At 38.6% G+C, this 27,445-nt stretch overlaps 1 protein-coding gene across 5 annotated transcripts in view; it reads right to left on the minus strand.

The window, feature by feature from the left end:
- Positions 1 to 432: 432 nt before the first annotated feature.
- prom1b (prominin 1 b) overlaps positions 433 to 27,445 on the minus strand; it is a 28,568-nt gene continuing 1,555 nt past the window's right edge. The window contains exons 2-28 of one of the 5 annotated variants that reach the window (XM_042485782.1): positions 17,797 to 17,858; positions 17,232 to 17,258; positions 16,933 to 17,138; positions 14,133 to 14,253; positions 13,977 to 14,040; positions 13,749 to 13,838; positions 12,030 to 12,247; positions 11,861 to 11,935; positions 11,659 to 11,722; positions 11,484 to 11,492; positions 11,186 to 11,345; positions 10,500 to 10,652; positions 8,062 to 8,185; positions 7,774 to 7,877; positions 7,321 to 7,405; positions 7,063 to 7,209; positions 6,609 to 6,680; positions 5,238 to 5,330; positions 4,613 to 4,666; positions 4,381 to 4,461; positions 4,196 to 4,264; positions 3,714 to 3,803; positions 2,616 to 2,731; positions 2,043 to 2,108; positions 1,766 to 1,857; positions 681 to 715; positions 433 to 581 (exon numbers count right to left, since the gene is read on the minus strand). In XM_042485782.1, the coding sequence (XP_042341716.1) occupies positions 1,791 to 1,857; positions 2,043 to 2,108; positions 2,616 to 2,731; positions 3,714 to 3,803; positions 4,196 to 4,264; positions 4,381 to 4,461; positions 4,613 to 4,666; positions 5,238 to 5,330; positions 6,609 to 6,680; positions 7,063 to 7,209; positions 7,321 to 7,405; positions 7,774 to 7,877; positions 8,062 to 8,185; positions 10,500 to 10,652; positions 11,186 to 11,345; positions 11,484 to 11,492; positions 11,659 to 11,722; positions 11,861 to 11,935; positions 12,030 to 12,247; positions 13,749 to 13,838; positions 13,977 to 14,040; positions 14,133 to 14,253; positions 16,933 to 17,138; positions 17,232 to 17,258; positions 17,797 to 17,858 (2,417 nt within the window). In that variant the 3' untranslated portion in view covers positions 433 to 581; positions 681 to 715; positions 1,766 to 1,790. Of the gene's footprint in view, positions 582 to 680; positions 716 to 1,765; positions 1,858 to 2,042; positions 2,109 to 2,162; positions 2,396 to 2,615; positions 2,732 to 3,713; positions 3,804 to 4,195; positions 4,265 to 4,380; positions 4,462 to 4,612; positions 4,667 to 5,237; positions 5,331 to 6,608; positions 6,681 to 7,062; positions 7,210 to 7,320; positions 7,406 to 7,773; positions 7,878 to 8,061; positions 8,186 to 10,499; positions 10,653 to 11,185; positions 11,346 to 11,483; positions 11,493 to 11,658; positions 11,723 to 11,860; positions 11,936 to 12,029; positions 12,248 to 13,748; positions 13,839 to 13,976; positions 14,041 to 14,132; positions 14,254 to 16,932; positions 17,139 to 17,231; positions 17,259 to 17,796; positions 17,859 to 27,445 lie in introns of those variants that run through there. The other 4 variants (XM_042485783.1, XM_042485787.1, XM_042485785.1 and 1 more) reach the window with 4 other exon arrangements.

A 27,445-nucleotide genomic window follows, 5' to 3' on the forward strand; every position in this document is an offset into this window, starting at 1 on the left:
GGCTGGTATTTAACAAAAAGCCATGAACATGGTATCTTCTCATCTAACTCTCAGTGACAAATAAAACAAGCATATTTCCCAAATTGTTGAAACTAATTCCCTGGTCGATGCAACCTGTTGAGCCAAAATGATGCGAGCTACATTACAAATATTGTTAAAGACGAGAGCGAAAAGAGCTACCTCTACAAAAATCTACTTACATGTTATAAAACAAACATTAACAAAAATATATAAAACTTTCAAAAGCTTTGAAAGCGTAAAAAATGTACACTTGTGTCACCGTGTTATAACTGATAAGTAATCAAATGTATTCTCTACAGGTAGAACTAGCTATGCGGGGACATTGCTCTGATAGTCAATGATGTACAGTTGGACGTACTAGAGGGACGGCTGTGGTACTGCTGAGAGAACACTTGATAAAGTAGAGTTGGCTGACATCTGAGGTCCTTGTCAAATGGCTTGAAGGGGGTCTGAGGGGTGGGACGCTCTCACCACACAGTTCCTGATTGTTGTTGTTCTTCCCTTTTGGTCCTCGGAAGTGTTACAAGATCTGAATGGAAGAGCTGGAAAGTCTGGTGATCCTGGCAAAGACAGTGAGGCCATATCAGAAATAAGTTGCCTCACTGTGTTTTCTTTTTTTTATCATCCCCGAAGAGAGGAGTAGACAGATGAGCACTTACCACGAGGGACATATCAGTTCCAGCTCTCTTGTCCGCTGTGGAAAAAGAGAAAATAAAAATCAGCTTATATTCAGTAAAGTCAGAATAAAAACACAGTAGACCCTTTTTTAAATCCTGTCTTAAAAACAATCACTGCTTTTTCTTTGATAAGAATGAGCAAACAAAAACACAAATTCCAGATGTTCATAAATATTTATATTGGAATCATCGTCTCGGAATAAAATGCATTTTGACTCGGTCTTGTCTCGGTCTCGGACATAACGGAGTCCGGATTTTTAATCATGAACATTCAAGCCCAAACTGGCTTTATTTGTTAACATTATTACTGTGATCAGATATAAAACTTCCTTCCTCAAATCCAGCCAGTCACGTATGTCCTTTGTAGATTGTTTTTTTGTCAATGATAACGGCTGCCACCCTTCACTAATGTGGGAGCAGATCCATGAAGACGCAGTGTGGTTGTTTGGGAGCAGAGATGCCAACTCGTCTGGAATCAAGTTCAGCTACCTTAACCACAGCGAATTCATATGCAAAACAACAAACCAAAAGAAAACAATCGGCAGAGAGCGAGTTCTGCAAGGCAGCGCTTACTGAGACGCCGCTTACTGAGACAGCCAGGACAAGTTGGTCTCAGTCACTAGTATACGCTCAATTTCCTGCACAACTTCAGATTTTTATTTCCAACACACAGAGCAGCATATCACACGTAAAAGTCAAGTCTTTGTTACCACACAGTGCTTGTTCTCCCTGCAGGACACCCAAGGACAGACACAAAAATCGGTCTTATCTGAACATAATTTGGACGCGGGACACATGACAGTGTCAGGCGTATCGGGGGTCTTCACTCTAAACCAAGTACATCATGAGAGCCTTTTTTTTTTTAAGTCTCCGTGTTTGTTGTTGGTTAGAGGAGTGATGGATGAAAGGATGAAGGATGAAGAAAAAAGAAAAAAGAAAAGTAAAGGAAAGAGGAGAAAAATCTCCCGGGTGAAGTCAGACTGAAGATGGTTGAGTGTCTGATGGTTCTCAGATGGTTTTAATTGTTAGATGAGGGTTTGTGGAAAGTTATAACCGACTGTCAGTACCTCATCGACGAGTTCCTTTGGGTCATCAGTCGCAGTAGCACGGGGGAGCAGACGCTCGAGGGAACCGGGTCAGAGTGTCGTAATAGGGAGAGCTACATGTACAGACACATGCACACACACACACACACACACACACACACACAGAGGTATATATATGGGGAATTTTTATAAACTTAACGTCTGTGGAGAAATGTACCGAACAGTCTGCAGACTATCAAAATTATCCCTCCACCAATTAACACCGCGGCATGCAAGCAAGCAGAGTCACTGCTCGTACCTGACAGCAGCGAGATCTCCGTGGATATCGCACACTTGCTCACCATGATTACCTGTATTACCCATACTGCAACACAAGAGTGAGGGTGGACAGGTGAGAAAGGAAACGGGCAAAAAGGACAGTGTGATCCTCGGACATAAAGTCGAAAGATAGGACGGAGAAAATGATGAAATGATGATCCATGCAAAGAGAGGAGGACCATGAATGTGATTTCTGCTGAACAAAGAAAGATGTGGAGAGATCCAAAGTGGAAGTGTCCCATACCAAACAGGGAGAGGGCACGTGGGAGAGGATGAAAGGATGCATGAGTTGCAGACAAACGTCAAAGTGCAACAAGCCACGGATAAGAGGAGCTAGAGAGAGAGTGGAAATAACACGAGGAGGAAAAATGACGAGAGTCAAAAGCCGTGAAAAGGAAAAATGACGGAGAGAAGGACAGAAAAGGAATAATTAATTTCATTTTGATTTACAGAAAAGATTCAGAAAAACTATGAGCCAAACTAACAAAACTTCTGTCTGTGGCTACATCATGTTTGTGTGTGTGTGTGTGTGTGTGTGTGTGTTTGGACTCACTCTTCAAAGACGTCCTCTGTGTCCATCCTTCTGTAAAACTTGGCCAGTTTGGTGGAGAAGATGATACTGGGGATCAGGAGGATACAGCAGCCTCCCAGACCAAACCAGAATGTGTTCTGAAAAAAACATTACAAATTAGTTTTCACATTTTTGTCTCCAGTTAACCTTTGATTCATCCCGGCATATTCAATTAACCCTTTAACACTTGGATCACTTTTTAAATGTCGTTTTTGCTTATTTCAGGTAATGTTTTTGTAACTTTTGACTAATATCTTGCTTATTTTTTGGGCCATTTCTTTTTAAATTGCTTGTCGCCCTCGTATGTTTTTGAAAAAAATCAAGTCAATTTTCTCAGATTTCAAAGTTTTAATACCAGTCTCTCTGCAATTGATTTTTTATTTGAATATATTTTGGTTTTAACCGTTTGGATGTTTCAATTTTTGCAGATTTTTCCTGCTATGAATCACATAAAAGCATATGCACATGGATGCACAAGAAATGCACACATTCCAGGGCACAAATAGGACAGAACACAAAAATAAAAACACATGTGCACGTACACACGTGCAGCACATACAGCACAGTAGCTGCAGGCCCTGCTGGAGCGCTGACATATAAAAAATCTCTGTTTATATTGACCACAGTCTCTGGCTTGTTTGAGCTCTCATTAAACTCTCGCAAACTCACACACGATATATAGCTGATATGTAAATATAAGATTTTTACAACTCCTCTGGGCCAGAGTAAAAACCCTGAAGAATCTACAGTGTGTGTACGTAACTCCCCATCCTGCCTTAGAACAGACCCTATCTCATCTCAGTGTGTGTGCGAGTGTGTGTCACAGACTTGAGAACATACTGTTCCCGTACATGTGGCCGAGTGACTCCACGGACTTCATCACTCCCAAAAAACCCAGAGCTCCCTCAAACCATCAAAGAGCCGTTTATGTTTCTAGTGTCTACTCATGAGGGGGAACATGTACTGTACATACAGCTGTGAAATGAATCAGAGCACCTCAGCAGCCTGCCACACACACATGCATGCAAGCACGCACACACACACACACACAAAGATAACCACAGTGTTCTGGTGCCTTACCACTGAATCGACTATGAAACTGCAGGCTACTATCTCCATGCTGTCCACGATGTTACTGATGGGTTTACACTGGGCCACCTCTGCAGTCAACTGTGGGGGAAAAAAAACCCAAAGTATAGATTACAGTGTATGTATGAATGACGTCAAACATAAAACCATGACTTGATGAGGATGGTGTAGCAGTGGAAAGATGATCTCTCCTCAGTGTTTTTATTACAGACTTCAAAATGAAATCAAAGTGGCGTCTGGGATTGTTAAAATAATGCTGTTACAATCAGAGACATTTTAAAACATCCTGTTTACTCTAAAGAGTGCAGCCAGAGTTTTATTTTTTATTAACTATCATCAAGTCCAAATCACTCTGCATTATTTTCTTAAAGGTTCCAACTAAACTGTGTTCGCCTCAAAATAACACTCTTCCCTTCTATTGACATGAGCTAGGGTCTTTTAAAGGAGACATCAAAAACTGGTAGTATACTCACTGAGTTTTTAACCCATTCTGTGTACTGTTTGAAGTATCCCACCAAGGTCTGTGTGTAACCATGCGTTTCCTTGACACAAACAGAAAAAAATGTGAAGAAATGTGTGACTGTGGTCTGTCAGAGTTTGAGGATTAGTGTGGGAAAGATAAAATAATGAGTAATTAAGAAAAAAACAAACAGTATACCTGTTTTACCACATGAGAGGCGTTATGAGTGATGAGGTACTCGGCTGCATCGATGGCACTCAGGATATTCGTAACCTTGACCTAAAAAAGAGCGAGTGATTTTGTTTAGTAAAGTGTTTGTTGTTACAGAAGTTAATAATAGGTTTTCTGGACAGTTTGATTTTCAGACTGTGTTGAATCAATCTCTGTGTGCTAAAACACAACAGTAATAAAGCATATTATGCTTCCTCACTGGCAGGTCGTTGGACATCCTCTGCAGTTGCTTGATACTCTGGCTCAGCGTACTCTGTTCGTGAAGACAAAAACACAAACTGTCACAAAACAAAGCATAACTGCATGTCTAAATGACTCTTGGTGGCCCATCACAGCACATCACAGCTGTCACAACACTGCTAAGACATAAACACGCACGAAAAGCACTGTCATAATACATTATAACAACAGCGGCTTACCCGCGCTCTGACATATTTCTGTCACCATTTAATCAACAAAAAGGAAGAAAAGAGAAAACAAGTAAAGTTAGGAGGAATGGCTAAGACACATGAATGTATGCTTCATTTTTTTGTACTTTAATTTGTCACCTGATAGTTTAATTACTTTAGATGTGATTTTTCTAATATACATTTTCATATTTTTCCTACAGTTTGCCAAAAATGAGAAATAAGCTAAATTTCTTTGTTGCATATTATCTTTAATTATCTATATCATCTGTTAATAAGCCTTAAAATCATAAATACATAATGTTGTTTGCTCTTAGACGCTGCTGTCGATAAAAGAAAGGTGTTATTGGACATAGAGGAGAACTGTGCGTATTTGCTTGTGAGGTATATGATGTGTATAACTGGTGATGAGATTACCATTGCTTGCTCCATGGGAACCACCTGGTCTCTGTGAATTTGTCTGATACTGCTGGCGTGTCCTTTCAATGCGTTCTCCAGAGCACCACGTGGCTGTAAACAATAAAACAAACACACGCACAGAGAAAAGGATACAGCAGTTTAATGCAGATAAATCTTTAGGATAATAAGATGATGAATATTTATTTTACAATTTTTTATTCCTTCCTCTCTTCCTTCCTTCCTTAGGAGCACATGCACACACTAATCCTTCTGTGGCACGTACCACGTGCCTTTAAATGGCACAGTTCCTGTGATATGTACTGCATGTACCATAAATGTGTAGTTGTGTGTGTGTCTGTGTGTGTGTGTGTTTTCATGTGAATGGGCAGCTTGTTCACACCAAAAAGCCCGATCACTGAGCATGAAGCAAAATCATTTTCCAGAGGGGCTTTCCAACTGTACATTTGGTCTTGTTGGTTTAAGAATATTTTATGTTTTCTATCCCATTACTCCAGCCCAGAACATGTCAATATTAATTAAATGAAATAACTAATTAGACTTGTCAAAAAAAACACAAAAATATCTAAAGTCAACTGCTGGGTCCAAATAATTTCACCTCAGTCAACAATCTGAAGGGACAGAAGGATGTAGATCAGGAATTCAAAACTTTCTTTGCTCAGAGGCCACTTTTGCAAAATGTCAGGAGGCCAGGAGCCAGTTAATAAACAAACATTTCTGATATTTATCAGATAAAAAGAATAAAGCCAGTAAAGCCCTGTACATGTGAGGTGTATGCAGAAGCGTTTCAAGGATTTAAGGACATTCAGGGCTTAACCCAGAAGTCTATCGGGGGTCACGGGGATCCTCCTCTGGCGTTTTGCCTTTTAAAAACAAGCTAGATTTTGATGGTTTTTATGCACTCTAGCACCTTATTTGATTAAAAGAACAAAAAAAACAGTGTGAATCACTTTATTTTCATTGTGAATTTGTAAAAAGTCGGAAGGCCACCTGCCTGGCCAGATACGGCCCATCAGCCAAAAGTTGAGTATCATTGATGGAGATGATTCATTTTACGGTTGTAGCAGTTTACAGCACTTCGGTAACGTAAGTTGAACTTGAATGGAAGCTAAATGTGAATCATCATACCTCGATCTTGTCAAGTTACTCGATTTTTTTTTTATCAGTGGCACTGTAGGTGTAACTTGCATACCTCTCTGCAGTACCCTCAAAACTCTTACTCACAGTAATTCAAAGAAATTTGTACAACATACGTGTGAAAAACCTCAGTATCACATTTCCTTATGATCTTGGAAATTGAATTATATACCGTTATTATAGTACCGTCATGCCATTGCTGTAATTTGCTGATAATATTAAGATGAGACTCACCAGTTGGTCAGCCTGAGCCTCCAGGTCAGCAGAGAAGGTCAGGAGATCCACGAGAGTGACTCCCTTATTTGCCTAAAACAACAAAACAAAGACATTCTCTCGTGACGCAGGGAAAACATAGCTTTGGAGACCCTCAATTTGCAGAACTTTTGGATTTTAATTTCATTTCTGATAAGTTTGACTTAAGTTTCAGTCTGGATTTTCAATGCAAAATCATAGTAAAGATTATTTCTCTTTTTATAATACTGAACAACTAAGAGATTTCATATAACAACAGTTATACTTCTGTTTAGTTTATGATTGACACAAAAAAAGTGACAGATACAAAAAGAACAACAGTTGACTGTTAGTAAATACACAGTTAACCATGTTGGGACCTGCTTTTTGTCTCCACTTGGGAGAAAAGGTACTGTACACACACACAAACACACAGACACACATACATAGAGATTACCTCAGCCAGGTAGGCTTCATAGTCGATCTGTCCGATTCCAGAGTTGGCGAAGTTAATGAGGTTGTCTCTGCCGGCCTTCTCCAGCAGCGTGATGTCCTGCAGGTCGACCTGCACGCTCTGAAATACTTTGGCCAGATCCTGGTTGTACTGTTATGAAACACACATATGGCGTGATCAATTACCATTCGTCTTGCTCCATCAGTGCATCAGTAACACAGATTAGAAATTGCATATCCTGCACGGTAAACGGACACCCACCACAGTTCTGTTGAGGAAGGAGTTGATGTTGAACATGGTCTCCAGCTGCAGAGAGTGGTACAGACCGTTGTTCTCATAGCAGTCCCTACGAGACAAACACAGCGTGGTCACACTCTGACACTCCTCCAGTGTAAATGTACTGTAATGTAATTTATACAGCTCATTTCTTTCGTTTTTTTATCCATAGAAATATGGGGATTCATTGATGTTTATTTTGTACATTTATCATACTTTAAGGGTCAATGTGCTGCTCATCAGCACTGTTTCTCCATGTTACATTTTTCCCTACACTTTCTATTTCCAGACACATATTCTGTCAATTGCAACAATGTGTTCTCAGGGCAGACACCGTTTGGATGTGCAAATACATAAAGTCCAGATGGAAAATCTGCCAAAATAAAAAACAGTGAGCTTTATGCACAGTATGTGCAGTATTAGCTGTTGGCTTGTTACCTGTACATGCTCCCCAAAGTCAAGTCGATGTTCGGGTTCTGAAACAGCATCCCAGGGAGAAAGTTCTTCTTTGCGGGATGAACCAGATATGGTGTGTCTATGATCTGCACGCACGCACACACACACACACACACACACACACACATGCATATTCATCAGCACAGGGCCACAGTGTTGTCCGTTATGTAATCCCGCTCCGATATGACCCTCTCCAAGATAAACAGAGAGAGAGGCAGAGAGAGGGGTGGAAATAAAACGATTCAGGAAGGGCAAGTTTGTTTTAAGCACCTTGAATAGCTGTCGGTTAGCGAGCGGTTCACACACCATCTTCTCCACGTTGCCCCCCGCAACAAATAAGGTGGTCACGATGGCCATCAGCACCCAGGCGAAGATAAAAGAGAAGCCTACCCCACTGAAAGGGAAGGGTCAGAGTGTGGGAAACATAATCACAGACAAATAAGTTAAATTTGTTTTGATGTTGATGTTTGATGCTAATTAACTGACATCCCTCCATCTATTTTTCTATAACTGCTAATCCTTTACAGGGTCACGGTGGGGGTGGGGTGTATCCCAGCTGACAGTGTGCAAGAGGCGGGTTACACCCTGTATAGGACACCAGGCTATGACAGGGCTGACACACCGAGGTCGACACCTACGAGCAATTTAGGGTCAAGAATAACTTGCATGTCTTTGTGGGAGGAAGCCAGAGAACCCACAGAAAACCATCTCACTGTGAGGCAACAGTGTCAACACCTGCACCCTCTGGCTGCTTCTAATTAACCAGCATTCAAGTTCTAATTTTAACAGGTTGGCTCTTTTTTCAGTAACTGGAAGGCTAAAAAAGTAACAACTAAGAATACATTTTTACTGTTGAAATAAAATACTAAACAGGTGCACACCTGATAAAAATGGTAGATTGTGAGACATACAGGTGTATAAGACTGAACTTTGGCCACATTTTTCCCATTAAGAACATCATATCATTAGATTTTAACATGTCAGTAACATAACTCCACTGCATCTCAGCTGATATTTATTATTGTATGAAATACAGTCTATAGATAATATAGTTAACTTGTCTATACAGAGATAAAACGAGGCCTGTGTGCTGGTGCCTTCAGACTTACTGGAGAGACAGGACTGAGTATCTGTAATAGACTATTTAAGTTGCCAACGTAAGTGAGTCTTTGGCTGTCGTCGAATAGTCCTTTTGTTTAGGAGGGTCCCTAACTGAGTGAAATAACCTGGAAGTATCTAGTGGATACCATGCTTTGAGTTCTCTCCTAATATTAAGGAAAGGTGTCAAGGTTGTCCTTGTTAAGCCTATAAAATGTGCATGAAACAACAAGGTAAGAACGCACAGGGCGAAGAAATAACAACAACAATAATAACAATAACAACAATAATAACAATAACAATAATAATAATAATAATAATAATAATAATAATATAAAGTGCACTTTTCAAGATCCATGTCAGTAAGTTGCATAAAAGCTAATACACTGAGGATAAGTTTTTGGTAATCCATCATCTGAACATTGTAGTTTCACCAAAGGAGACACTCGTCAATAACATATGCCGTTGCGTAATTACAGAGCTGAGTAAGTGCAGTCAGTTTCTCTAAACAAATTGGTTGTCTTTTCCTAAGTCCTTATGAATTCTCTTTCACATCTTTCCTTAACCTTATGAAATTTTCTATCGAGGTTCAGGAAAAGTGGTTGGGAAAGGAGAATATTTGGACTTTTTGACCACAGCTGGTCTTTGCTCATTCTTCCCCTCCTGTGTTCCTGTGCTGCCTTTCTTTAATTTGTCCATACACACACCTGCCCTGCATCAGCCTCGTTAGTCCTTCACTGCTCTTGATTTCTATTAGCCAAGTAGCTCCCTGCCTGCTCAACTGCCTAATCACCTTATTGCCCTCACCTGAGCTTCTCCACAAGCACTTCATCCCCTCGTCAGAGAAGTTTGTATTCAAGTCTTGGTTTTCAGTTCAGTCTTTGTTGATTTTTTGATTTGGTTGTGTGATCTTAAGTTTGCTGTTTCCCTGCTCCAACTCTCAATAAAGAATTACCAAACTAAACTCCTGTTGCCTGCACTCTCCTGGATCTGGGTCCACATTCTCAACACCTCATGACAAGTTCAGCATCTACTTTTGTTATTTGAAACTAGCTGAGCAACAACTTTCAATAGTTTCAATACAGTTTTACTAAACAATTTAATATTACTGTCTCAGTGAGTTACCAGTTTGACTGTCTTTTTCATCTAAAGGCATATTTTACTTTACTAATACTCTATCCTTGTCACCAACTGTCATATATTTTCTTCATTCACTGTCTACATTTATGTGTGCTGTGGTAATAAACCTTTTTCACAGTAGAAATTTTTGACTTGTCAAAGTAGGATGAACACAGGTTTGTCTAATAGCATTGATTACCGCTTTGTTTCATTCAGGTGCACTAGATTGATGTAGCAGTGTGATACAATAGCAGGACCCTGGGACTGGCATGCTTAAATAGGTTGCAGCCAACATCATTAAGCTTGTATCACATTTCGAAATTGGTCGAAAGGTCTGATACCCTGTTAACAACAGTGCACTATATTTATTGTCCACTACTTTATTTAAGTGGAAGTATATAGGATCTATTACGTGTGGAGTAATGAATGAGTGAATGAGTAATTTCAGGCAGTTTCAGGTTGAGTGTTGGAGTGTTGTCATGGTAACATACGCCATTAGCAGGTTGCCGCCGGTATTTGATAGGCATCCTCGGGTTGTCGGTGTAGCTTGTTTGTCGTAGCCGCAGGTGCCACACAGCAGTCCGAGGCAGTTAAAAGCCAGGACCAGGACGACCATACAGAGGACCGCCACACAGCCGATCCACCTGCAGCACAAACACACACTTAGTGTTGTCATTGGTGAAGACACTTTATTGCCATACTAACAAACCATAACTATGTTATAATTCTGACCTGCAATAATTGATTTTTTTGCCACTTGGAGGCAGCAGATATAAGTTGTGAAGACAACATTGACATATCTCACCTTTTAAGTTTATGTTTAGCACTTATTTACAACTGATTGCTTATTTCAACATGCATGGAGCAACATTATCCTTCCCTGGAGGTGTATTTTTGGCCACCTGGCAAATGTTAGTCCCATATTCACGCTCTTTTAGCTCTGTTTTTGAGCTCCACAAACTTAACTTAATCTAAGTCGAGGGAAATATCTGGCTCTTTAGCCGCCAAATACTCACTATGTACTTCAGTACTAACAAATTTTAACCCTAAAATAAACAGTTAACATTAAGGCCAAAGTCTTGACAGCAAGATTGGATGTTTGTCTCTACAATATGAGTGATTTTTGTTCCCATAACCTTAATAATACATGTACACAGACAAAAACACATGCACAAACCTGTAGAAATCCATTTGGTCAATCTGTGGGTAATAGGACTCAATGTTTTTTTGTCCATCTGTGAGGAAAATGGTGAAATTTGCCAGTGAAGCTTCTACAGGGAACATCTTGGAGAAGGCGTTGATCTCTGTGCCAATCTTATCCAGCATGCCTTTTACTCCTGCACAGAGAAAAAGACAATAAATCAGAAATTTCATTCATTTTTTTCTCTATTCATATTAGCCTGTCAACTCAGAGGTGACGATATTGAGAAAGGGAGGGTCTAGCAGAAAGTGTAAAGGGACAAAGAAGGACTTACGAGGAAGAGCTGTGGTTTCATCATTCACAAGTACGCAGGTGAAGGAGAGAACAGAAAAAAACATAAAATTTAAAGACTACTGTCAGATTTAATCTCATATTATTTGTAAAGAGGGGGGGAAAACAGCTATAATTGTACAGCTATTTACAAACAACATAGACACACTCTTGTGTACCTGTGACAATGTTTTTAGTTTGTTCTTTAACCAGTTTTGGTGTGTCATTAAAGGACGAGTAACCCTGGAGGTGGAAAGTAAGAGAAGAAATATGATTAAGAAAAATATTACTTTTAACTAGGGCATGTTTTGAAAGAATATGACAGGTGAAACAGAAAGTGACAACATGAACTGGAGGAGGCGGATAGAGACACAGACAAACCTTTTGTACAATGTTGCTGAGGTCTGTTTTCAGGACAGTATTGACATTGGCCAAGGCATGACTGACTTCTGGGAGCTGACAGACAGAGATAGAAGATGGAAAAAATAACAGTTAAAATATTAGTTTGCATTAAATTTCAGGTTCTCATTTCCATCTTATGTGTCTGCACCTTAGAGTAGTCAGCATTGATTCCCAGCTGGGACAGCGTGGAGCGGATGGTGTTACAGGTGGGAGACACGGCTCCATTAGTGCAGGCGGGGTCTGACAAAGTGTTAGACAGAGAGGCACGCTCCGACGACAGACTGGCCTGAAGTTTCCCTGTCCCCTCCTGAAGAACCTCTAAGGAGGAGCTGACGTTCTCTAGGGCCTCTTTGGTCTCCCGCATGGCTACAGGAGAGAGGAAGAATGAAATTTAATCAAATGTTCGCCATTTTCTCAGAAAAGACACACTTTAATTCAAATAATCCACAACAGTGTGTTATTTTGTATTGTCAAACTGGTGAGCTTCATAAGATTTAAACTAACAGATATTCACAGTTCACACAACCAACACAGAACTACCAAACAATAAGACCAACCACAGACCAACAATCCACAAGAAAACCACAACAGAAGGACTTTTACAGGTTGCAATAGAGGTTCAGATGAGCAGATCAGCTCTGATTACCTTTGATGGCATTCTCAACTTTTGCTTTTGTTAGACAGAAATGTGAGAAGATCAAAGAGGAAAAAGGAAAGTTAAAATGTGGTGACGATATCTGCCTTTCAAGACACACCTGGATTCAGTAATAATAAAACCACAAAAACACTGTAAAAAGAAATCATGGAATAGGGTTTTTTTCAGACCAGATGATTTTAGTCTTATTAAAGTATAAGTAGTATTAAAGTATTATTCTTTTGCCTTTATTGGGTATAGGACGGCTTAAGCATAAAAAAGAGAGTGACGGGGCGGCATGCAGCAAAGGGCTACAGGCTGGAGTCAAACCTGCGGACGCTGCGGTGCTGTACATGAGGCTCCCACTCTACCAGGTGAACTACTGGGCACCTCAGAAGGCTGTTTTTAAGGGACTTTTTAAGATCCTGTTTGATAGTAGGTATTCTCTCAGCACAAAGGGAACCATGAGTAACTTCTAACTTGAAGGTCGTACACAGATAACGCAGCAACAGCAACAGTATTTTTTAAAGACCAGTTAGCTCTGTACAAAGGAAAAGTAGAGGCTGTACTCAGCTGAAAACCTATTCATTTAGTCTGGCTTTTAATTAATGAAATTCTTGTAAATATTATTTTACACCAATTCTCTTATTTTTACTGTTTTTATTAGTTACTGTTTTTATTTTCACTTTGACTTTTAAGTCTTGTTTTTCACAGCCTCATTTTTTTTGTTTTGCATTTTTTATTGTGAAGCACTTTGAGCTGCATTCCTTGTATGAAAAGTGCTGTATAAATAAAGTTTATTATTATTATTATTACTTCAGCGTTGCTATTGGCAGTGGGAATGCAAACGGGAAAAAGCCCTTGAATATATGTTGTCAGAAAAAGCAACAATTGTGTGGTAAATAATCACAAAAAATAATGATTGGATATACTGCATGTTACAAATGGTGTCACAACTTGATATTTTACAATAAAAGAGTATCATTTTGTATTTAAAAGGAACAATACATTTTTGTCTAAAAGGTTTCTGAGCCTCTTATGAAACACAAATGTTCATGGCTGAGGATGTTTATACTTGAGTTCAAAATAAATATCACCAATCAGATGAAGTGACACAGAGAGAAAATAATGCTTCAGTTCAGTAGCATCAGTACTGCACTGTGATACCACATTTCACCTGTTTGAGCTGAACATAAGGTTGTATTAAAAGCTAATACAGAGCATGTGTGTTACCTCCTGCCATACGGAGCGCAGTGTCCAGTGAGGGAACCACCTCTTTCTCCAGCTGACTTTGGATCCTCCCACCCAGCAAAGGTCCAATGTCTGTTAGGATGCACAGACAGATCAGAGGGTTTTATGACAACACTACAGTTATATATTACTAAATACAGGGAACCACGGGCAAACAACCTGAGAGACATGAGACAAACACTGTATGTAAACAGTCTGAGTTCAACTCACTGTCGAGGTCTGACAGGACTTTGTTCTTTGCTGTGGTGTACTGGGCTGTCAGGTATTCTATTTGCTGTAACAGAAAAAACACATTTCACATTTAAACATTAATTGTGGTGTATGTGTGTTTGTTATATATGGGAATGCATGCGTGTATGTGCATACCGCAGGTGTGTTGTTGGCAAATGTCTTCAGGTCTCTCATATTGGTGTTGATGAACCGTCGAGTGCTTTTAATTTGGGCGCTGACATTGTGGTTTGCAGCATACGCCATGAGTACTCCCAGACTGAAACACACACACAAACACACACGTAGAGACAGACATTAATCAGCATTCACCAGCAGAGGGCAGCATGGCTACATTTTAGATGTATTTCTGCTGCATGGGTCACTAACTGAGACTGAGACCAACCTGCTAAATCACATTTAACAGCTAAATATCTTTTTTTGCGCATATAATGCTTCCGTTACTTCACAGCACTAATTTTTGTTTCCAATTCAGTTTAGTGTCAGTTAGTCTCCAGAGTAGGTTTCCTCATTTCAGTTCAGTTTGCATTATTTAAAAATGTTTAGATTTAGTTTAGGTTTTATTAGTTTTAGTTTTTATCATACTATGAGGGGTTCAGCTTTTTACGGAGAAGTTCTGAATAAGTGTCACTATACAAACACAACACTTTGCAAAGGCAGCTGTCTCACAGTCATGTAGACTTCCCAGTCTCAATTAACAGGTGCAAAAATGTCTCCTTCTGTTTGTTGTGTTGACAAATTTGACCAAACTGACAAAGACTAAAACCAAAAGACATTTCCTGGATTTATCATTTATTTTAGTAAGTTTTCTAAGTTTGCCACAGCTAAAGTCTATTTGTTATTATTATTTCACTAAGCTAAAATGTTTTTACACCTAGTTTTTTTATTCTGTTTTTGTTAAGTGCAATGACCTTACTTTACAGTCACGAGTGTCTGATCACTCACTTGTGTCGGTTAAGACTTTGTCATGTGCAAGAACTTAGTTCTGATTGTTGCAAGTTAAGTAAGATTTTTTTAAATATCAAAATGATGTGTAGACAATAAATGTACTCAATATTTGAGCCTCTTTGGAAAATCTACATCCTGCTTCCCTGCAAGATTCTTTTGTAAGGCATCTACCTGATGACAATGGTAAAGATTTAGCAAGGAAATTATTGATAATGGACTTAAAGCAACTTCAGTCTAGCTTTATCTTAAGTTTGTCTGAGAAATTATTTATTTAGTTTTGTTACATATTGTAACAAACTTACTACAATAGAGCGAGAAAGCATGATGGATAATGGTGTGGCAATTCACTTTTCTGAGAAAAATGAACTGATGATGACGTCTGGCAGGGTGCTGAGTGGATGACATGCAAACTTTCAGCAGAGTTTTTGTTAATTACTGCAGTGACATTCTGGCTCTTGAACTTGAAAATTATTTTATGCTTTTTTTAAGATATTTAATTCAGATAACTGATCTCTCTCACCCTGCTGAGACTAAGGTAAAGATTTGACTGAATGGCTACAGAAGTAGAAAAAGAAAGAATCTTCTGTGTGAGAGATTATAAAAGAATCATAATAATAAACCCCGATCAGATCATATCACCACATCTCCAAATGGCCACAAAGTGCTTTATGTGCACATATGTGCATGTGTGTGTTTGTGTGTGTGTGAGCATGCATGTTTGTGATGTGAAAGCACTCATTCAGACAGAGAGGCCTCTCACAGTCAGCCAAGTGATATCAGTAACAACTAACTGTCCTGCACAGTTTGGATCAAGTTTCTTCGACTGTGCGCCTGCCTCATTCTACACAGCAGGTAAACCGCAGTCTGTGTGAGCGGATGATGTTAAACAGAAACTCCACACATTTTACGCTTCTACTTCTGTTTACAGGTCTTGAAGAGTACTACTACAAATGTTATATAAAGCCTTTTGTGGCTCCAGAGGGAGCTCTGAGAATGATTAACTGTCTCAAGTGATGTATTTTGGGGTCAGCTGGGGCTAAAGACTGCAGGTTTCAGAATAATTTAAAAAACTGAGGGTGTGGAGATAGAAAGAGGTGACATTACAACACTTCTGTGGCTTGCTCCTCATCTCTACCTGAGGCAAGTGACTCAAGGGTACATAACCCTCTATAAGCATAACACTGCTGAATCTCCTACTGAACTATCAGCAGTTGATTTGCATTCTGGGTAATGTAGGCACCAGCTTCTGACAAAAAAGAGTGGAATTAAAAAAGAAGATATTTCTGGTTCTGTTGCATCAATTTTGATCTTCTTGGGGTTTTTTTTAATTACCACCATGAGACAATGTCAAAGGAGTTCAGTGCTAAATCAGTGGAGCACTCTGCAACAGAAAGCTTTGTACAGGTTGTTAGGTTTGCTGTCCCTTGAGTTTTACATACTTTTGCTCCTACAAATAATAACAATAATTTCACAATTAAATTATCCTTAGTTTTGATCGGGTATTTTCTAAGAAATGTCTATTCTGTTTTATTAAGCTCATTGTAATGGATAGTACAGAGATGGCAGGAAATAATGAAGAGAAAGGTGCATCACTGGAATTATAACAGAAATGTTGTAGCTTATTGTCTTAATATTGACCTCTAGCCTTGGGTAAATTTTAGCATGTTAGAGTTAAAAATAAATTCAGAAAATATTTGTATACTGGTTTGCTTTGGGATCTACAACTGGAAGTTTAACAAGACATGCTTCAGTTTCTGTTGTGCATCTGAAAATATAGACATTGATTTATACATTTAAATAATTTTTTCAGTATCCAGCACAGTGAACCAAAATCAACTTCCCAGCAAGTCATTGGAATGCAGTAATCCAGGAGAGACCAGAAGCATACTAATAAAACATTACTTTCTCAATAACAATAAAAAACTTCCTCGTATTAATTACAAACAAGAAGATAATGATGATAAAAACTGAAAAGCAAATGACGACTTACATCATGAAGATGGAGGTGGCGATGAGCGAGGCAGTGTAGAAACCTCTCTGACAGTCGACGTTCTTTCTCTGTCTCTGATGCATCTCCCCTCCGCAGTTCTCACAGCATCGACACACACAGAAACACATGCCAATGATGGGGGTGAGGACCACGAACAGGATACCGATGGTCGCACATATGAGGAATCCAGCCTCGTAGTAAATCCACTGCAGGAGGAGAGGGTTCATATGATAATCATTCCCCCTAACACAGTCATTTTTAAAAGTGCACTATGAGAAACACTGTTATAAGAAGTTTACCTGCAATAACAGGACCACATTTTCTGGCTGCAACCCCATAGCAAGTGCACACAGATGCATGCAGAGACACAAGAGCATGTGCACACAGGAAGATGTAGGAAAAGAAAGATAAAAAAAACAAGGTCAGTGTGACAGTCAAGAGATTAGGAAGTAGCAGGATTCCTAAGTGTTTAAAGTGTGATGTGAAAGAAACATCAAGATTCAAGGTAGAAAAAAATGAAAAACATGTAAAATTCCTGCAAACAAACTCAAATCATACAGGGGGAATCCCAAAAGTCTTACAGACATCACAGTATCTAGGCTAGGATAATTGTAATTCTTACTGTTATGTGTCTGAAGTATTTAAGAAACGTAAGATATTATTTCTTTTAATTGACACAAACTCTAAGGCAATAAAATGTCATTACAATTTTAATCCCCACACTAACAAGGTGCATTTTTTTCAAACTTGGAGGAAAATAATCTCTCACAGGTATTAAATCAACAACCACATTTATCAGCTAAGTATCATAACAATGCAATAAAGACATTAAGTTCTTATCAGTAATCACTAAATCAAACGTACCTTTCTCCATTCTTCTATTTTGATTCCCCCCATGTTTTGTTGAATGACTTTAACAATCAGATCTGAAAAAAATAGAACAGACAGGTCAGCATGTAATCACATAAGTCTTTCATTCTGCAGATATTGAATTATAATAACTTGTACAGCCGTGTTTTATAGGCAGTATATGGCTTGGTGGTGACACATCTGCCAGTATTACAGACAATCAAATACACCTCTTGCTTAACATTTGTGAAGCGTCGCTGGAGTGAAAAATCAATTTTTCTGTTCACGAACAGAAAACACAGACTATGGGGACTCATATTTTAATTCCGGAGGACAGTATTGTGAATGTATTTCCTCATAAATCAAACAGCTGTGTATTATTGCAGAAGCTGTTTGAACTGTGCAGTTTGCCAGTGAGGGCAGCAGCAGTTCAGTCCAGCTGTCTGTGTTTATATAGGTCAGCCAACACTAAGCCTACCTGGATAGTGACTCACCCCGACTGTTACTCAGCAGGTATACACTGATTCCTTCACACACTAACAAGAACACTTGTATGCATGCACACAAACACACGCTCATACATGCACGCTCCATTTATAATATATGCATTTGACATGTACAGTAAAAATATAAAAAATATTTGATGTGTGTGCCACACAAACCGGAGGTGGAATGTAAATAAGTATTTTTATACTTATACTTTAAGTACTATACCTCAGTACAGTTTTGAGGTGCTTGCACTTTCAATTTTCAAGTTTCTTTATACTTCTACTCCACTACATTTCACAGGGAAATATTGTACTTTTTACTCCACTAAAGAAATGATCTGCTTTTATCTCCACTTAAGGTCATGTTTTCCCTTTCTATTCTTCAGTCATGTTTTATTTTGTTACTAACACCAACTCTCATATCAGATCATTTTACTTCCTGCCCTTGTGTTTTCTTGCCAGTTATGATTGTCTGCTTCGCCCTGATTAGTTTCACCTGTCCCCCACTCGTCCTGCAGTCTACTCACCTGTTCTCACTTCCCCAATTAGTGTCCTGCTATTAGTGTCTCATGTCTGCCTGCTTCTTTGTCAGTGTGTCTTCACTATTTCATGTGTGCCTGCCCTCACCTACCTGATTTTGGGACTGTAAGCATTTTGGAAAATAAATCTTTGAATTTGTCAAGTTGCCTGATCTGTTGCTTATCTGTACCCCAAGACCATGACAACTATATTTATTTCAGCAACATAGTATATAAAGTACATTAAATTAGTTCCAACTTCATCAGCTACAACATTAGTATGTGTCAATAATTAACAATAAATAAAACAAAACAATATTTATCATTTTGAAATGTTATAGTCAAATATTTTACTCCTAGTGCTGAAAGATGAAGCCAACGCTGAAATGCCAAAAACTGCAGTTCCTCTAATGGCCACTTGAGGCTGGCTCTAGAAGCGAGCCAATCCACAAAGACTATGTTACAGTGTACAACTTGCCTAAAAAACAGTTTCAGTCTCTATTGCTAATTTCAACATTCATTAGAACTGTACAGGGGTGAATTTACAGTTATTCATAATTAAGCATGGTCCACTTTGACTGACAGGTTGTCTGCAAGGTGTGGCCACAGTCTGTGTGTCAGATCCACCCCTTGCTTCTCCAAAGCTGTATATATTTATGAACACTGAACCACTACTCGCTTGAACCTGCATATAGTGAAGGAAATATTTACCAGCGTTTGTTAACAACAAGGGTTAGATGTGGGCACACGTGATAGAAGAAAATGTCTTGACTGCTGTTTTCTTTTTAGAAAGTTTTATTGTCATATAGCTAGTCCTCTCAGGTTGGTACCTTGGTTAACTAAGTCCCACTGAACAACGGCAAGCAGATGGGGGCCAGTTTAGCATGTGAATGCTGACACAGCTGTCACACACATACACACACACAGTGAAACACTGCATATCTGTGCTGCCTTCTGCTTGCACACATGCTAACCCTCAGGTGAGGTGAGAAAGCACATGTAACTGAAATGTAGTCACTAGATTTGTTTGTAACTTTCTTTTTTTCTCACTTTTAAAATGTTTCTGTAAAATAGCTGAATTAAAGTACAGTTACTGTGTGTGTCTTGTATGCTGTTGGGTTTATCCTCCGTCATGTCATCCTTTCTCCCTGTCCACATTTTATAAAAATAAAAAAAATATAAAATGTCAGAAAATAGTGAGAACAAACATTTTGCTTAGTATACACAGTATATATAACAATGTGTTTTGAGTGTTTAATGAGATTTTTTATGTTTCCTTTTGTTGAATGAATGGCTGCGCAGCATCTTATCTGCCTCTAGATCATGTGAGGTCTTCCTTCAGTCTGCACTTTAAAAGTAAAAATTTCTTTGTAGCTAGTAAAAGGAGCTGAGATTTTAGATATCTCTTGAGACCATGTGGATAATCCTCTCAACGTCATCCTCCTGTCCTACTGCGAGGTGACTGCTTTACTTTTCTCCGAAGTGTCTATAAAACTGCTTTACCTGCGGGAGCCCTCAGACTGTCATGCAGGGTGAAGACCTCTACCTCTTTTAACTCTGCAGATGCAGCATGCGAGCACATCTGAGTCACGTCGATGCCACCTGTTGTTGCTCAGGTACTTAGCTAGCATTAGCTGCCGAGGACAGCTAAGCTTAGACAGCTTAGTTCAGTGACCCAGTATGAGAGGTAGCTACTGCAAACGAAAGGGAGGGGGGGGGGGGGTAAACGACAGCCAGAGTTAGACCTGAAAGCATGAGCAGACCACTGCCCAACTTGAACTGACGTGTCTGATGGAAAAAGTCAGTGACAAACTGATCACGCATCAACACATGCGTGCATTTTGTGATATTTTCATGTTTTCTTTCTTTTTTTTTTGTGATTAGCTAACTTTTTTTTTTTTTACTTTGCAGTATCATTGTCATTTTGAACATTGTATGTGTGTTTCTTTACTTTTTCCACAAAAAAAATGTCTTAAAAGGAGCCCCAGTTGGATCCATCTGTGTTTTACTTCAGTGAAGCAGGGTGACGCAAACATCAGATCCACAACAGAACAAACACACACACGCTCATACAGGCCACTGTAAGGCTAAAACTGTCAACAGCAAACCATCAAACGCTGCTGCTTGTTAGCAACAGAACCTACAACCCTCTTACTGCAATGTGTAAATATAGGCTCGCACAATCCTCTACGCTGACCTGCTCTCAGAGATTACTGAAAGGTGTGGACAGCGCCTTATACAACTTGAAAACCACCTCTACTTTTTACATTAATGGCCTCATTTAAAGTCAAAACAATCTCAGCCGCACACACACAAACACAGAAAGGCTGGAGCGAACATTTGCAGAACTACATCTACCACCCTGACACTGTTAATTGTGGATTTTAGATGTTTTTCAGCTACAACTAAGAATAATTTTCATGTTTGATTTATCTGTCAGTTATTTCCTCTATTGAACCATTTGTTGTTTGGTTTATAAAACATAAGAAAATGGTAAAAAACGTTGCTCAGTGTTTCCCAGAGCCCAAGATGACATCCTCAAATGTCTTGTTTTATCCACAGCCCAAGTATTTTCAGTTAGGTGTCATAGAAGAGTAAAGAAACTGGAAACTATTCATATTTAAGAAGCTGGAATTGGAAAAAAATAACTTTTTTTTATTACTCAAACTTATTAATTAATTATCTGATCAGCTGGCAGTTAATTTAATAGTTGACAACTACCTGATTAATGGTCTCTTTAATTTACAGCCAGAATGTTGCACTTGAATTTGTTCAAGCATTTTGTGGTTTAAAGAAAAAGCAAGTATTTAGCGGGACTGATGACAAGGGTTCACAAATCATGACGTTCAGTGTCTGCTCTCTGGACAGTGAAGCTGACCTGAACACTTTGAACTCTCTTTGGAGAAAGCAAGATACATCGCAGCTACCCTACTGCTGGAACGTACATTTCAGATTGCACTCAATTATTATTAACAGAAGACAGTCAGGGGAATAAGATGACCATGGTGGAGTTATATACCTCAATATCAATATTTCAACAATGCTGGTGATTTCAAAAATATTTACACAGAGATTTTGGATAAATAATCCTCAGTAATGTGGATATAATAACTAGGTGGCTAAAGGCAAATAAAAGAACAGCTACAGTCTGTTAAGTTTAGAAAATTACATCAGTTTAATGTAATACAGCATTTAAAACCAGGAAAAGACAACACTTACAGTGTTATGATATCAAAATCTAAGACAATATCTTGTCTCATACCCTGATATTGATATCATTTTGATATATTGCCCAGCTTTAGTTGCTAGTATTGCCCAGTTGGAGTTGCTTGTAGGGAAGAATGTTTGAAAAAGAAACTGTTGACTATTTTTTGTGACCCCTTATGTGACTTCTTGGGAGGTGTCCTAATCTGTGGTACCGAATGGGAACCGCTGCTTTCGAAACAAGTTAACGTGGTGAAAAAGAGAGATTGTGGCTCTAATATTTAAAACAGTGATGTTGTTTGTTGCAGTTAAAAAGGTGTTATGACACAAGTCATGTCAGGTTTGCCAAAGCACAATTACGTAGCACTTGCTACTTTACTTTACTACCTGTACAGTATTTACTCAGTATTACACAAGGCTATCAGGACTGTATGTATTTTCATGGCACCAGGAGCTAAAGAAAGTTACTCGGCCCACTGTGAGCTGGAGCAAAACAACTAAGAGGATTATGTGGTCTTTTTGCATTAGACACTTCATCAGATGCTTCCCACAAGACATCAGATTTCAAGTTTAAAAAAAGAGAGATAAGAAACTGTGACAGTTATTTACACACTTAATAAATTTGCACATCATTTTGTCCAATAAAAGTAATTGTTTCATTACTAACCAAAAGACATTTAATTTACTATCAGAAGCCTAAAACTATCAGCAAATATTTGAGACAGGAAGCAAATCTTGCTAAAATAAATTACTTTATTTATTATTATATTGCTATTATTAATATCATTATTTTTTTCTATTTAAGATTATTTGGGGGGATTTTTGCCTTTATTAGATATCAGGGATAGCGTGAAAGGGAGAGACAGAGGGGATGACATGCAGCAAAAGGCTGTGGGTCAGAGTCGTACCCGCGACCACTGCCGCAAGTGCACAGCCTTTGTACATGGGGCACCCGCTCTGCCAGGTTAGCAACAGGGCGCCCAAATCAAATGATTAAAATAAATCGATTGGTCTCTTTGATCCAAGATACCACGGTTGCAAATTAACAATAGCTAACTGTGTCTTAACAGTTGTGCTGTGCATGGATGGCCCTTGTCAAATAAACTAATGAACTTCCCATCGATTTTCTGTCATGGAAGTTGAACGATTGCTGCAATGTAGGAGGCAGATGTGCAAAGTGTTGGACAGAACTATAGTATTAATACATGATAAAGTGCAGTTTGTCATGTTTTCTTCTTCCCATGTCTTGAGTATCCTTATCAGACATAGAACTCATGTGAGTGTGATCTGATTTAAGACTGATAAACAACTTGTTTTCAACCAATCACAGTAATTAAGGCAAACAGACAAATACCAGGACTATGACCCACTTTCGGGACGCGTGTGTACATGTGCATGCCTGTACGTGCTTGAACATTTGTGTATGTGTGTGTGTGTGTGTGTGTGTGTGTGTGTGTGTGAGACAATGCCATCTGTAGCAGTGGTGGCTGTGCAGTGTTAGCAATAGCCCTGTGGATGCTAATCCTCTAATCTACCCTGTGTGTATCACAGGGATAAGACACGGCCTCCTCACACACTGAAAGAGTCCAAAATGCTTCTTCATCATAAAAACCACCTGCACAAGGATTTGCAAAGACGGAAGAGTGATTCAAGAGAAGGAAGAAGCCAGAGCCAGTGAAGAACCAATGATGACCCCTTTAGCTGTACTTCACACTCTGGTACAAGCAGCTCTACTGGAAACATAAAATATCAATTACATTCATAAAACGACAGGAATTTGTGGAGATTTTTTCAAAGATTTGTAATATTCAATTCTAGACAATCCAATTGATCTGACAAGACTAATCAATCCATTACATTCCCCCATCCTCAGTTTACCTCCCCATTGATTTAGGTTTCTCCATCTTAACCTCAATACAACCTCTGTCTTGACACCAACCAGTAACCTCTGCAACAGCCAGTTACAACCCAACTCAAGCCCTCGCCTCAACCCTGAACAACCGCATTCAAAAACACTATTTGATGGGGCAACAGAATTAAATGCAAAGACTTGCATCATTAAAGCGCACTCTACCACCAAGTCCACAATTTCTAAAAGTATGAAATGGGATTTTATGGCACACAAGCCTCTAACTGCCAAACCCTCTCAGTTTAGTCAGAAACATTTGCAGGGAAAAACATTTGTCAGTAAAACAAAGTAGTATTTTCTACATCAGCAAATTGTGTCGGTCGCTGCAATGTTTCAACTCTCTTAATAGCCCTTTTTGTACAGTTTAATGTAGTATATTTGTTTTTTGCAGATAATAACTATGATAATTTTGCAAAATTATCATGGGAAAAAATGTTTATGTGGCTATGGTGCCTCTATGCAAACACCTCCATATAAATTAGACAGGAAAATGTTTCTGAACATTTTTAGCTATGTGTTAGATAACTTTTACTTCTTACCTACAATTTGATTGAAACCTGTGTTCCATGGAGTTTAAAACTATATTCTTTCTTGGCTTGATTTTATTTTCGCACTATTTCAACCTAACCTCCACATAACACAACATTTTCTAAGACGGCTATTGCACTGTGAAAATCTCGTAACTTTGCAAGCCTAAACCCCAAGATATTGCTATTGTCCATAACTCATAAGCAGACAGTATATTAAATAGAAATGCTATTAGATCCCAATAGGACTAGTATAAATGCTGAATATTTTTCTAAAAGACACTTTACTAAGCCATACCAGTGAGTCAGCAGGCAACTTAGTGTAAGTACTTCGAACATGCATGAGTAAACTGCTTCTGTTTTCTCATAAAGCTGTAAAAGAGAGTAAAGTATTCATTTACCAATGCTAATAAACATTACTGGTGGGAAACACCAGAGGCCCCACAATACAACATCATCCAAATACTTCACTCAGGACATAATAGTACTGCCATATTGAATATTTGGTGATATACTGAGTATTGCAATAACATGCTAAAATGCAATACATTGCAATTAATTTCCTTCTTTATAACTGAAAATTATGTCCCCAGAGGAAAACTTTGTAAAGATTTGTTTAATAAGATATATTTGTATTATATTTGTTTAAAAGGAATACGTGTCTATCTGTTCATTTCACAGTAAATTATTTTCATAGCAGCAAAATGTATATAGTGGACTTAAAAAGAATTTGATTTTATCATTCTAGCAGGCTACCAAATGTTTATATTGTATTTGCAACGTAAATAATTTCCACAATTTAAAAAAAATAATACTTTGTGTCCATTTATTGGTGCAATATTGCCATGCAAGGTATCATGATAGGCTGTATCAGTTTTTTGACACAGCCCTCATAAAAGGTAGATGTTCCATACAGAGAGGAAGAAAACAGCATGTGACCCTGGGTACAATTTGCACTACTTCAAAATTTGTTGTTCAAAGCTAATTATGATTAGCATAATATTAAATGTTAAATAGGTACACCCAACCAAATACGCTATATGCAGTTTATAAATTCAGTCTCTTATTTATAACTGATGGCTTTGGTTTACTCCGTTACTGCTGAGTTAATTTAGTTAATTAAGTTAGTTTACTGTCAGCTGCACCAGTCAAAGCTCACATCGTGAGTAATGCAGTTGTAAACACTGTGATAATTAACCTCAAGGTATGTGTGTTTTTGATGTGTGAGCAACGTGGATGATTTTTCTTTAATATACATACATATATATCTATATATGATGTCAGTGTGTGACCTGACATCCAGGTGGTCTCTACCTGTGCGTGTGTATGACAGTATTTCATACTGGAAAGTCCCTGGCAGTAGCAGCATATGGTCCAGTGGATTAAGGTATTATGCAGTGATGCAGGTGACTGAGAAAGCTTCCCCTAATCGCTGATCTGCTAATTGATTACCCAGCCAGCGGCACTAACCCTGGACACCAAAATGGCACCAACTTAAAACCTTCAATCCTATTGAACTATGTCATCCTCCAACGTGACCACTCATAGTTGTATATACAGCACACAAACAAACCGCTTTACTTGGTTGTAACTCTACATCTCCATCACTGGACCTTACTACACAAGGCAGCCAAGAGAGCAAAGTTCACTACATGTTTATTGATCAAGTGACAGACCTGATCACATTTAATCACCACAATAATGTTAAAGCACAGGCCCCCAAGCGGATCACTTACGAGCTATGACAACTATTGATCCTGTTAATCTGATCATAACATTGGTTTATGAGCTCAACAAAAGCACACATCATCAAAGCACGCATTCCCTCTATGCACATGCTCTTTTGACCCAGTAGCATTTTAGTGTTTTTTGGAAGCGATGCGTTGAGTCAGCTGTGGTATGGCACAGATTTACATTTGGAGAGAAAATACAGATATAGCAGCAGTGTGCAAATACTTCCTGCAACAGCGGTCTCTTTGAGGTTTTCAACATTTTTTTGGACTTTGATGTTTAATTTATGATGTAAGACATCAGTCACAGTCTTTGATGCTAGAGAGACAGCTATGCCAGTGATTTTTAAAAAACAAGCAAAGCCTATATTCTTGTGACCCTTCAGCACAGACTATGGCCTCAGTGTGGACCTGAGCTGAAAGCAGTTTATGTCCAAAGAGCTGGTTTTCCTTCTTAGATTGTTTCATTTGGAGATTTGTTGGAGACCTAAATATGTGTTAATATAATAACAAGTGTGTTATGTGTTAATAAGAATAACAAGAAATAGTTCAGAAAAATATACACTTTTGCATGAGAGTGTGATTTACTTTTTTGTCTTTCCTGTCACTTTAATAATCTTGTTACCCCCTCAGTTTTGTCTTGGGAAAATCTTGGGAGGGTCTCAACTAACAGGTTGGAAACCAATCAGCTTTAGGTACAAGACTGATGGTGTACTGACAGGTGAGCTGTTAGTGCTTTACATAAAGACCTATACACGACCACCATGGCCACCGTTTCCATCACAGCTATTGTCCAAACCCCAAAATGACATTGGCACTGGACACTGACAAAGACTAGAATGCACTATTATCATGTAAAAAATCACCGGACAACCAACATCCAACTGTTCATTCACCATATCTACAATAAATAGTTCAAACCTGTGTTAAAAGTGCACCATATCAGATGTTCTGTGAATCAATGCCAACAAAGCACAGTTTTTTTTTTAAATCCACTTGTTGTTAAACCACGTCCCCAACGTGCAGTGTAAATGACCCCTACCACAGATGACACTTTTTAATCCAGTAATACCTATGCTCAGTTTGTAACACTTGTAAAACAGTAGTATTCATGCAGTTTCTGGACAGCTTTATATAGTCCAATGGTCATACTGTAGGCTACAAAAGATGCACCTGTCAGTATGTGTTGTCAGTTTGTAAAATATAATTTTTTCATTCATGCATTGCACTGTCATTTGTACTGTTTGTTACTTTATCTACAATATTTATTTTCACCAAATTTCTTTTA

The sequence above is a fragment of the Plectropomus leopardus genome, chromosome 4, assembly GCF_008729295.1.
Source record: "Plectropomus leopardus isolate mb chromosome 4, YSFRI_Pleo_2.0, whole genome shotgun sequence".
NCBI lineage: Eukaryota > Metazoa > Chordata > Actinopteri > Perciformes > Serranidae > Plectropomus > Plectropomus leopardus.